Here is a 13,058-nt window from a genome sequence, read left to right on the forward strand (position 1 = left end):
ACTCATCTGATTCGGCATGTCGGCAATGTCCCATTCGAGAAAGAAGGTGAACAAACTTGCATAAAAAATGTCTTACATGTACCCACCATAACGAAGAATTTGGTCTCGGTCGGCCAAATTGTGGAGCAAGGGATACAAGTTTGATTCAACCAAGGAGGTTGCTTCATCGAGAAGGAAGGCCGACTAATTGCTCGTGGTCGAAGGGAAGGCCGAATGTTTGTCCTCGAAGCGAACAAGGTAAAATCGACCATGTTTGCAAAGGGCCTCAAACACAACGCCGACATAGAGCTATGGCATAAAAGAATCGGCCATATCAATCTCAACAAACTCAAGGCGATGCAATCAAAAGGAGTCGTCATTGGGCTCCTGACCTTCAAAGAGAAAGAGATTGAAGGAGTATGTGAAGCATGCCAATTCGGCAAGCAACATCGACACCCGTTCCCGAAGGAGAGGAACGTGAGCAAAGGCCTATTGGACGTAGTCCACTTGGATGTGTGGGGACCGGCACAAACGGCTACGTTCGGAGGATGTTGGTACTATGTTACCTTCATCGACGACTTCTCTAGATACACATGGATTTTTCCCATGAGGATGAAGAGCGAAGTGTTTACACACTTCCAAAAATTCAAAAGCGAAGTCGAAAAGACAATTGGGCGTCATGTACATGTCTTCGGTCAGACGGAGGAAAGGAATACTTCTCCGATGCGTTCACGGCATACCTTCGACAAAAAGGAATTCGACAAGAATTCATTTGCCGACACACCACAACACAATGGTGTAGCCGAACGCAAGAATTGGCACATCCTCGAAGTAGCAAGGGCCATGCTAAATGAGAAGCATATGCCCAAGTCATATTGGGCAGAAGCTACAAATACCACCATCTACCTCATGAACTGGTGCACAACATCCGAAGTGCACGAGGTCACCCCGCACGAGAAATAATATGGGAAGAAGCCGGATCTATCCCATGTAAGGATATTCGGCTCCATTGCATACGTGCACATTCCCGATGAGAAGCGGTAGAAGCTTGACCCAAAATCAGAGAAGTGCATCCTCGTGGGGTACTTACAGGAGAAAAAGGGGTACAAGTGCTTCAACCCCTCTACTCGGAAGACTCGTGTATATTGGGATGTCGTCTTTGACGAATCGACATCATGGTAAAAACCCGAGCCGACTCCTCCCGAACCATCTACGAACGACCTCGACAACACAGAAGACGATGATCAACTAAGGTCAATACTCGAAGAGAGTCCGATCTCAACTAGATTGAGCGGACCACAAGAGCCTCCGAGCAACCAAAGCTCATCTCGGCCAAGTCCAAAGATGGACAAAGGGAAGGCCAAAATGCCGGAAACATGAGGACGATCACTTCGATGGCAACAAATCGACTCATTCACTCGATAGTGAGTTTGATGGCTTTGATGTGCCTCTTATTAGGTCACCCGGAGTTGAGAAAGCACTCACATCGGCAAATGAGAAACTCCGTCACTCCACCCGAGAGAAGAATCCGGTTAGCCGATTCGGCTACAGCGACTATATGGCATACCACTATGCCTTTATGATGAAGGTGGCAACAGTTCGAGAACCGGAGAGCTTTGCCGAAGCCGCTAAAGATCCTCGATGGGTTGAAGCGATGAACGAGGAGATGCAAGCTCTCAGCAAGAATGAGACATGGGATCTCGTCCCTCACTCACCGCACAAGAAGGCAATCGACTGCAGATGGATATACAAAGTGAAGTATAATGCTAACGGTTCCGTCAACCGCTACAAAGTTCGACTCATAGCAAAGGGTTACGCACAAACACATGGCGTCGACTATGAAGAGACCTTTGCCCCGGTGGCAAAGATGACAACTGTGCGAACCGTGATAGCGCTTGCAACAGCGAAAGGGTGGCACCTCCACCATATGGATGTCAAGAACGCTTTTCTTCAAGGCGAATTAGAAGAGGAGGTGTACATAGTACAATCACCCAGCTTCGAATCCAACATTCATCTAAAAGCCATCTGCCGACTCAAGAAGCCTCTCTACAGCCTTAAGCAAGCACCACGTGCTTGGCACTCAAAGATAACACAATATCTTCATCGAATCGGCTTCCGAATGTCAAAATCCGACAATTCTCTCTATGTAAGAAGCGATTCTGAAAGTCCGATCGTCATCATCCTGTACGTGGATGATCTGGTCATTGGAGGTGAGCATCTAATTGACATCAACAAGGTCAAATCCCTTCTTTCCAACAAATTCGAGATGACGGACATGAAAGAGCTCCACTACTTCCTTGGCATCGAGGTAATTCGGACTCCAGCCGGGATTATGATCTCCCAACGGCACTACATTCTCAAGTTGTTATACAAGTTCGGGATGACTGAGTGCAAGTCTGTGGCAACACCTTTCGACCGAAACCTCAAACTAGATGCCAATTCTGGCACCACAGAGTGTGAGCCGACTCAGTATCGACAACTGATCGATAGTCTTATCTACCTCACGATCGCTCGACCAGACCTGAGTTATCCGGTCGGCCTTCTTAGCCAGTTCATGCAAACGCCATGAGATATCCATTTGGATTGTGTTAAGAGAGTGCTACGATACGTGAGCGGAACGATAGACTATGGTATTCTCTATAAGTCGGCCACGCCATTTCAACTTGAGGGGTACATAGATGCTGATTGGGCAGGCTACAAAGCCGACCGACGATCAACCTCTGGTTTTGTCTTCTCCCTCGGAAGTGGAGCCATCTCCTGGAGTAGCAAGAAGCAACCAACCATCGCTCTTTCGAGCACAGAGGCCGAATACGGGGGCGCGGCGGTGGCTGCATGTGAAGTCGTATGGCTCAAGAGGATATTAAAGGATCTGGGTGTTCCCATCAAAGATCCGATTCTCCTTTACTCCGACAACATGAGCAATATTTATCTGGCTCGAAACTCAGTGTTCCACGCATGCACAAAGCATATCGAAGTGCACTATCACTTCATTCGAGAGCATGTTCAGGCTGGCGATATCGACCTTCAACATATGTTTACGAATCTTCAGACAACCGACATCTTCACCAAAGCCCTAGGAGCCGACAACCTTCGGCAATTCCTGTCAGACCTTGGGTTGACGGTCCTTGACTTGCCAAGCTTGAGGGGGAGTACAAGCCGGATGTACCGGATACCGTCCGAACCGGATATGAGCCGAAGCGGACATCAACCGAAGTAGCCGACCAAAATTGAGCTTGAGGGGGCGTGTTGAGAATCAAGCTCAACCTAGTCTAGTGTGTGAACATACCCTTGAGAGTGTGCACTCAAAGGTCAAAAGTCACCACTATTATCCACACATTAACTATGTGTCATAGAATCATATTCTATGACACATAACTAATGAGCTTTCACATTCCCCATGACCCATGAGCTTCGGTAGTTAATGAAGAGAGAGAGTGACTATATAAAGCACTCTCCTCCTACTTTGTAATAAGTTCGGTTAATCTCCTTTGTAATATACATTGTCTTGACTCTTGAGTATTCTATTCTTGTTCAAATCTATCTATCTTGTGTTTCTCTCTCTCTCTCTCTCTCATACACACACACTCACAACACATATCTCTAGTCTATTCCGCTGCACAAGAATCACCACCAATTCTTTACATTCTCGAACCGATCAAGGATAATTCTTATCTTCCCCTCCCATATATTCTCTATTTTAAGGTATTGCCATATTATTTTTATCTATAGTCTCATTTCTCATGGCTCACATGCTTCTATGTTTGTTTTACTTGTTTTAACACATGCGCTACTTGATGGTTAGTAAAGAGACGCTAGCCATTGTACAATTTTTTCATGCAGTAGCTGGTTATAGTCTTTCCATGATAATAAACTAATAAAGACAACTAAACACCATAGGGTTTTTTCTTCATAACACTCTATTTCTGATTAACTCTGGTCTCGTTAATTCTGCCTTAATCTTTAAATCAATTAACAAAGTAGTTTCATATTCAATTTGTATTTTTTAGTCTAAAAGTAGAATACTATATTAAGAATCTAGATTAGATAGAACGAAGTAATTGGGATTCTTTAGCTTTCTCTTCTTTGAAGGCTAAGCATGTTGTGTTACAAAGACAATTGCGTCATGTCAAAACAAGCATTGAAAACTCTATCATAGTAGTTTAGTCATATTTTTTCACAATGGTATCAGTCAATCATTTGTAGCAACACAACCATGTGCATGAATGTTTCTGAAAGTTATATAGATGTGGTTCTAGGTCAATTTCCATTTGAGGTTTAGCATCTAAAATAATGTGTGATGTCTTGATCTTTGATGTTATACCTGGTTATATAGTCAATCCATCTCTCACTCTAGTCTTGAATCCAAATCTAGCTCATGCCACATGAGTTAGTGTCCCATAACCAAATGAGTGTACATCCAAGTTTCCAAACATTTACAACTTGAGTGATGCATGATCATGTTATGGGCCAAGTGACAAGGCTTGTGGTTTTATTATTAGGACTCTTTCCAACTGAGATTTTAGGGTTTAGGAACCTAGAGGTGGGAAATGGAAAGGATAGGAAAAGAGGCCTCTATATCCAAAGTTCAATAACGAAAACTCTAGTAGATGAAGATAACCTTGCGCATGGTTTTTGATACCTCTTTAACCCCCTCAATTAAGGGACAACAACATGTTTCCAAGATACAAAGGGTAGTAGCGCATAGCCATATTATCTATGAGTTTTTTGCTGCGTAAACGCTAGCAAACAACACATATGAGAGTTGTCTCTACCTGAAGGAAACCAGCAATAAGCAATGAATCGCATGGTTCGTGAGACTTCCATCGACATAGGATTGGGTTTGGTTGAACGCGACTGGAGCATCCGTAGAGGAAATGACAAGATGAGAATTGGTGCGATGATGCAAAAGTGGTGGAGTTAGCCGGTTCCTAAAGGGACGGACGGACGAGGCTATCAATAGCAAGTCTTCTTCGAAAGCATATTGATGTACCTGGGTGGGTGGTAAAGCAACAAGAAAAAGCGTTCGTCATGCAGCAGCATCTCCGTGGGAACCAGAAACCAATCGGAATTGAGCCACGTAGGATTTGTTGGAATTCAACCATAAACCAATAGGATGGAGCCACATAGGATTTGTCAGGATTCGGGCGCAAGCCAATAGGATGGAGCCACGTAGGATTTGCTATGAATTGTAAGCCCTAAACCCTAAACCAATAGGATTGAGCCACATAGGATTTGCCGGGATTCGGGCGCAAGCCAATAGGATGGAGCCAAGTAGGATTTGCGGGAATTCTTCTTCGGCCCCAAACCAATAGGATGAGGCCACGTAGGATATCTGCAGCTTTTTCTTTCTCTTTTGTGGTGGGAACACCACACACAGAGAGAGAGAGAGAGAGAGAGAGGCAGCAGAAAAGAAAAGAAATGGGAGGAAAGAAAGAATTTGCTGTCTTTAAAAGAGCAGAAATTTGTGTGTTTTTGGGGTTTTGGGGGAGAAAGGGTGTGCACAGCAAGAGATTTGCCTGGCCTTTCATTTAATGATCACTACTGTGTGCTGATGGGATCCACCTATCCACCTATCCCCCATCCCCATCTGTCATTTATGGCCAATTTCCTGCAGCCAAAGTTTTGGCCATGGCTACCCCCTTGCTGCTCCTCCTCTCCTCCTTTGCCCTAATTTGCCTCCTTTCTGATCATCCCATTTGCATCTGCTCCCATGTTGATGTGGGCATCCCACTCACCGCGCGGCCATTGTTGAAGGCGATCTTCGTGTTCGGAGACTCTTTGCTGGACCCCGGGAATGATGAGAAGCTCCTTACTCTGGCAAGAGCCAATCGGCTGCCTTATGGCCGAGACCTCCCCGACCACCGCCCGACTGGTCGCTTCTGCAATGGCTTGCTCACCTCGGACATTATTGGTATGGCCCCATAAATTCTCCCTTCCACCTGTAACCTGCTAAAGGTAAAATGTAAAGGGCCATTTGTATTGTAATTCATTTTCCAAACTTTGGCTTATTCTTTGTATTTCTGGAAATCTTAGAGGGTAAGGTTTTGTCTTGAGGAAATTGGTATTCTTTTGGCCCTGTTGTGTTTTGGAAAGTGATTTGTAGAGCCATTTTCTTAGGAACAGTGACTATAATATGAGGGGACATTTTCATATGTTTTAGTAACAAAGGAGCATTCTTTTTATTTGTTCAAGACTTGGGTGTTTCTCGATGATGCTTCGGTGTTTTGCTGTATAGTTTGCTTCATTTTTTAAACCGTAAAGGATAGGATTAATTGGGATATAGAAGGGCGTCTGATGTTTCTGATTATGGTCATCTTTGAAACATTTCGGGTAGCGCATTTTTTGGTGTTTTTCCATGGAAGTCTAATTTTGCTATCAATGGCTAAATGGATACATTTCATGTCTACTTCAAGAAGTTTACTCTCTTTCTTTCAGTTCTTTTGTAGATGAGACAGCATTCTCAGTGGTAACCATAAGATGTAAATTTCTTTCTTTCTCCAATCCTATATTTATACGAGTAGTTTTTATATCTTCCTTTTCTTTCTTGAAAAGATGTCATGTTGCTAAGGGTGGAGAGGATAATACTCAGGAGCTCTAAGTGGATTGTACATTTTAGAAGCCACTCTAATATCACATGAAAAAAGGGCCCCAAGTATGTCTAGATTTTGGTAGGAGTTATAATTTGTAACATAAAGTTATGTTTAGATGTTGGAATGGATTGTCATATGACATGAAAAAATAATCCTAGCTTATGACATCAAATATTGTCAGAGATATATGGATTATTGATACAATGTAGTTTGTGCATTGAATCAGTGTGCAAATTACAATAATGAATTTTTCAAAAGGCATTAAATCTTTCTTTTTGGTTCTGAGTTTATGTCTTTAACACCTTAGCTTTAGCTCATTTAAATTCCCATTTTGCACTAGCTTCATTTGCAGGCTTGCCATATCCTCCAGCTTATCTTCTCAATAAAGACAACATAATGACTGGAACTAGCTTTGCATCCTCAGGGGCCGGAATTATGAACCTCACAGGTTACCAACTGGTAATTTATGTTATATAGTTTGAGTAAACCATGTACAATAGCACCAAAATTGTTGATAATAAAGTCCATTTGATTGTATATATGAATCTAAGCATGAATTGGTGGTACAAATAGTGTCTTTGACATTGCATAAAAATGACTTCATGGTAGCTTTTGCTGTGTGTGTCTTGATATCGCTAAAACTGAAGCATGTTTACCGATATATGAGTTGGCTGATCATAGTGGTGGTGTTGCACGTTCTATTTCAGTGTTAATCGCATACTAGCTAGTAAGCCAAAGATAGAATATATACATACTCACATACATTGTGTGTATATGCATTATGTATGTATGGATCAATGTGTATCCAAAAGTTTAATGACAAGTTGTGGTGCTTGGAACAGCTGCAGCGAATCGACTTCTTTCAGCAGGTTGGTTTCTTTAAGGATGTGAAACAGAAATTGGTGGAAAGGCTGGGAAGTGAAGAGGCAAGGGTTATGCTCTCAAGTGAGTCATTAATAATTGTGTGTTTGGGCAATAATGACTACCTCACCAACTACTTCGGTAACCCTTTTGGCCTTAGCTCGTCACAACGCAAGTACTCACCTAACCAATTTTGCAACCTTCTCATCTCCATCTACAAGGAAAACTTAATGGTAACTCTTTTCATAGTTAGATATGCAAAAGTGGGATTGTGTAAGATTTAAGCTTAAATACAACGCAAAAATTATTTCTATGCTTCCTAGAAACCTGCCATTATATATTTGAAGGCAATGCCTTTCAGATTATGTGTTAACACATAACATCTTGCTATATGAATGTGTAGGAGTTATACAATGCCGGGGCTCGGAAGTTCGCAATAGTGTCGCTTTCTGCTATCGGTTGCACTCCATTGGAGCTACTCATAAGTCGTAGCCTCGATGGAAGCTGCAATAATGCTGTCAACAATGAGGTAATAAGGTTTAATAGTGCCTTGCAAGCAATGATAGAGGACTTGCAAGCCACATATTCAGATGCGCACTTCACCTTCCTCAATTCCTTTAATATGGTGTACCAGATCATCCAAAATCCTACTGCACACGGTAATATGACATCTCATTAGAAATCTCTTGATTACTAAATTTCTAAGTACATCGTCATTTGAGGTATCATGAGATAGATCTTTTGATGAGTAGTTTATTTTACTTGTGTGAGCCCTTAAAGTTTTTTGAGATTTTTGATGTCAGGTTTTGTGTATGGTTCGAAGGCTTGTTGTGGAGCAGGGCCATATAAGGGGATTCCTTGCTATCGAATTATTAGTTCAGTTTGCAGAAATGCTTCACAGTATGTTTTCTGGGACTTTGCGCACCCGACACAAGCCATCAATGCTGTTTTAGCGAACCAATTTTGGAGTGGATCCTCACCTGATGTCTCCCCATTCAACTTGCAACAATTGATTGCCTTGTGATATGCAAAGCATCCAACCACAATTTTTAACTAATCATATTCACTTATTTTAAATTTCTTTTGGTTCTCTGAACCGGTGGAACATTTTCCAGTTGCTCTTGGATTTTTCGAAGGTCGAGTAAGGTTTACAAGATGGATGTTTTTCCAAATCTAGCCGTCACCAAGAGTGAAAGACTTATTGATCCTAGTTGTTTACATAGAGGAATTACCTATATAATCTTGTACAATTAACGTGGATTTAATGTTTGGTCTCGTCTCAAATATCAATTTGATGTCGATTTGGTCTTTTGCTTTATGTTATACCATATAGACAGACAGATTCACGTCAATACTAGTCACTTGGGCATCTTGAAGAAGTTAATATAAGCATCTCTCTGTCTCTTGTCTTTTCTTTTCTTTTTGTAAAAGCACGCAATTATATTAATTGTATGGAAAATCCACTTGTTAAAACTTCGTAGTCTCCTCTACCCACCTATCCTATGTAGAGAGAGGAACATCATGTAAACTTTAAAGCCATTAGAAAACCTAAATATGAGACTACTGGAGAGATAAGATAATCACATACATTTCTAACCATCTCTCTCTCTCTCTCTAGTCTCATAGGTCATAATTGACCTTGGAAGACAATAATATCTATGTATCTATCTCCACCCCCCCCCCCCCCCCCCCCCCAAAAAAAAAAAAAAAATATTGCTCATGTTCAAGGCATCACTTTTCATCTTAGATGGATGAAGGAAATGTATGCATGGATGGTTCTGTTGAAAGTATCTTGATTTCTTTACCCTGAAGTTTGGCATTTCTTTGCACATTCAATGGATGATCCAATCAATTGGTCAAGGCATCACTTTTCATCTCAGACGGATGAAGGAAATGTATGCATGGATGGTTTTGTAGAAAGTGTCTTGATTTCTTTGCCCTAAAGTTAAGCTTTTCTTTGCACATTCGATGGAAATTATCCAATCAATCAATGACTATTGGAAATGTGATAATCTCATTTAACGGATGTTGGGAATAACATTTTCTCATTCACTAGATTAAAGTTGTTGGGAATGACAATAACTTCTTGATTGATGTCATCGAGGATGCCTACCCCTTTGTGAGATGATTCAATCAAAAGTTGAAGTTTACATTGACCAAACTTTGTGCAATCACGAGTTGATGGATGATATGAACCATTTCTCGTCATATAACATGACCCTAGAGCTATAAAAGAACAATTTTCTTCACCAATCAATAATACTTACGAGTTTGGATCTTGCAACCCAAGTCTTGAATAAACCAATCTTCAAAGTCCTCGTGTTCTTTTTAAAACATCTTGTCGAACCTTGCTAAACTTCACACCATTTTTATGTATGTAATGAACATCTACTCAAATTTTGTCTTTGAATATATTAAATATAAATATGTGGACACAACCTCAAGTAAGGAACTACAAAATACAATTGAGTTTCTCTTCATTTCCCTTGATGACCCTTTGGTGTCATCATCTCCTCAAATGAATAGACCACATAATTGTTGGGCCAGGGGCTGACCATGGGTATTTCGAGAAATAAAGAAAACTTGCAGGCATTTGGGGAAATAAAGAACCCATGGGATGCTTTTACTTGAATTTTGATGGAAATGCAGCCAAGGATCTTAGAATCTTGCCTTTTAATTTAATTTTTTTGTAACAAAAAGTTTACTATTTTGGCTCAAATGTAAGTAAAGTAAAACATGACACATTTTGGTCAAAATGCACTCCCAAAAAAACTATATAATGACATTTTGAAACCATACACTTCGTTTTGAGCACTTAAAAGTTCTTCAGCACAATATACAAAGGAGCACAACACTTTCATGTAACATAGCAACATGAAAAGGGGGCCTAACAAAAGTGGTTCAAAGTTACAGATATATGTAGCATAAAAAGAACCTTAACAAAGTGATTCCAAGATTCAATTGCACAAACTAACAAGTCCCTTGATCAATCATTTTCAACTTCACGAAACCAGAGAAAAACAAAAATTCATTCATTCACAACCAGATTCAACAATTATGGAGAAAGAAAACAACCGAGAGATTCAAAACATCTATATTTTGTTCAGAGTTCATTCCTCACGATAGGGCCTACTATGCTTGGAAGTATCGAAATGCATCAACATAGCTCTCAATGTCATCCTTCACATGATTCAATTTGGACAACGTACCACTTCTAGATAGGGTCCCATCGACTACCTCACTTGGGTTTTTTTGTACCCATCTATAATTCTTTGAAGTTGATGTTTTGCCACCATCTTCTTTGATAAGACAAGGATCAATAGGAAGATCCTTCACCTAAGTGAATATGTTCTTCAGGCAATATTCCTCCTTGGAACTTGTCACCCAAAGGACTAGTAGTAGAAGTAGTGATATATTTGGTTGTCTTGTTTTATGAGAGCACAACTAGAGGTTGCCATGTGGTCCTAGTCATCTTGTCATCATGTAAAGGCTTGTCTAATGGGCAATGCCCATGCCCCATTTCAATAAATACCTTAAAGGAAAAGATGCCTAACACCATCTATAGTATTATATTTAAGGGGACAAATTCACATTCACCAAAGGAAAATTTGAGGCAATTCCAAACACCGTCTTTCCTTGATATTGTTTTAGCACAATCAAATTATGTTATCACGTGAGCCATAACATCAAACAACTCCAACATGCTAGGGTCTCATCAAATTATGCAATAGCATGCCTATTGAGCTTTCCCATTGATATTTCAACATGATCACTAATATTTCATGAGAAAAGTAGTTCTATCCAACACAACGTATCAATTTTGATCAATTTTGATTAAAGGAGAAGAGTTATGGAACATTATTGCTTTAGGTCTAATGGTTATAAAACTTTATTGATTAAATTTGTGGCAGTTTAGTTTGGATTTCTGTAATTTTTGCTTGGTAAAAGTCCATTGTACTTCCAATTTTCATGAGTGAATGGAGTGGCTTATTTGTTTTCACAATCAAAGAAATAAGCAGCAGTCAACCAATTAAAATCATCAACAAGTTGACATATTATAGATTCAACATCTTATAGGGGTACACAATTAGTTGGAGTACCTTAGCCTAAGAGCATTGCATGTTAGATTTGTCATATGTGCATGCATGTAGTATGGTAGGATTTTAGGGTATTACATACATATCCACGTGGATAAGTGGTACATTGTAAATAGTTTCTCCTTTAAATCAGATCGCATACATTAGCTAGCATAAGTTGCACATTTTACCAATTTGTAAATCACTTGGTGGTGATGTAATAGGTCATTCAAAGATAGTTATGTCGTAAGTTGTAAATTGTTTCTCCTTTAAATATGGTTGCATACATGCTAACATAAGTTGCACTTTTTATCAATATGTAAATCACTTGGTGGCGATGGATTAGATCATCTAAAATTCTTAATGATGGCCTTGGTTGAAACCACAGACCGTAAGGTTCCTAGCTTTGAGATCATGGGTTCACAACTTTATTAGTTGGGATAGTTGTCACATGTTTTCTTCATATTCTTCAGGGCTTTTGTCCAGTGGCTTAAATGGTGAAATTTGGCTTACGAAATCCGAGATGTGGTGTGGTCTCCAAATAAACAAGGGATATTACAAGTAAAGCACAATGTGATGCAATAACTCGTATTTCAAAATGTAGGAATGAATTAACCTTTAGAAACAAACAAGATAAGTTTCCGAACTATTGCTTTACAACATGAAAAATATCAACATTAACCCCCTCTCATTAGCGGGTAATCAACTATACCATAGGTATTTATTAAAATATCATGACATACCCTTGGTCAAAACTAGATATATCACATGCACCTTAAATCATGCGTTAATGTTATGCCTAATGTTCTTTCCATGATTAATCATTCATTTGGGAGAGATGCAATTAACAACGTTGCATATTTCATTGTCAATTATCGAAGCTGGACAAATTTCTTTTTCTTACCATGTCCTTGAGTTTATCGACCTTCGAGCTCTCGACCAAATACATGGATGACACGTGTACTCATTCTACTGGTCATTTTCAACATTCTGATTACTTGTTTGGTCACCCCTCGAAGGTTTACACCAACATTATCAAGTTATCAAAGCATTTTCTCCTTTTTGCACCCCCATTAGGGAAAAGTATATCTATTAGAGATGTATGTACCTTTTCGTCTTTCTTTTTACTAGGGCATAAGGTGGCATTTTTTCTACAAATATCTCATATGGTAGACCGTAGGATTAATACTATACCTAACACAAAAGCTATAATGTTGATGTTTTCCGCCTTTTAGGTACAATAAAGTCCATAATATTCAAACCTACAGAGGTAGTAACAATGTAAGCAAATGGAGAATGGAAGCACTACTAAAGAATCTAAACATTTTTACAAAAGCCAACCCATATTTCACAACCTAGAAACAACCAAAGGTTAAGGTGAATTACGAGTAATTTGAGGTTTATGATTGGTGGAATGTTGCAAAATTGATATCGGTCATAAAGGTCAACATACCTTTGTAAACAAAAGTTACAAAAAGACGAGGATTTGTCTTATAGGATGAAAACGATCATCGAAACATAGAATTGTGACTATCCTCATAATGCCAAATGT

General features: G+C 39.9%; 1 protein-coding gene across 1 annotated transcript; it reads left to right on the top strand.

Annotated features, from left to right (window-relative positions):
* The first annotated feature begins 5,592 nt into the window (after positions 1 to 5,592).
* Positions 5,593 to 8,748, top strand: LOC147853250 (GDSL esterase/lipase LTL1-like). Its single transcript, XM_087333562.1, has 5 exons — positions 5,593 to 5,890; positions 6,910 to 7,028; positions 7,412 to 7,663; positions 7,834 to 8,089; positions 8,234 to 8,748. Exons 1-5 carry the CDS (start codon positions 5,608 to 5,610, stop codon positions 8,452 to 8,454), a joined length of 1,131 nt encoding a protein of 376 aa, XP_087189688.1. The 5' UTR covers positions 5,593 to 5,607; the 3' UTR covers positions 8,455 to 8,748.
* The last annotated feature ends 4,310 nt before the right edge of the window (positions 8,749 to 13,058 follow it).

The sequence above is a fragment of the Azolla caroliniana genome, unplaced genomic scaffold, assembly GCF_043228905.1.
Source record: "Azolla caroliniana isolate FFs.n. ecotype wild unplaced genomic scaffold, voAzoCaro1.0.p SCAF_17, whole genome shotgun sequence".
Classification (NCBI taxonomy): Eukaryota; Viridiplantae; Streptophyta; class Polypodiopsida; order Salviniales; family Salviniaceae; genus Azolla; species Azolla caroliniana.

Coding starts and splice junctions, on each gene's coding strand:
- LOC147853250 (XM_087333562.1), top strand. CDS start 5,608: ATGGCTACCCCCTTGCTGCTCCTCCTCTCCTCCTTTGCCCTAATTTGC. Junction 7,664..7,833: donor TCTACAAGGAAAACTTAATG/GTAACTCTTTTC, acceptor ATGAATGTGTAG/GAGTTATACAATGCCGGGGC. Junction 8,090..8,233: donor CCAAAATCCTACTGCACACG/GTAATATGACAT, acceptor TTTTGATGTCAG/GTTTTGTGTATGGTTCGAAG.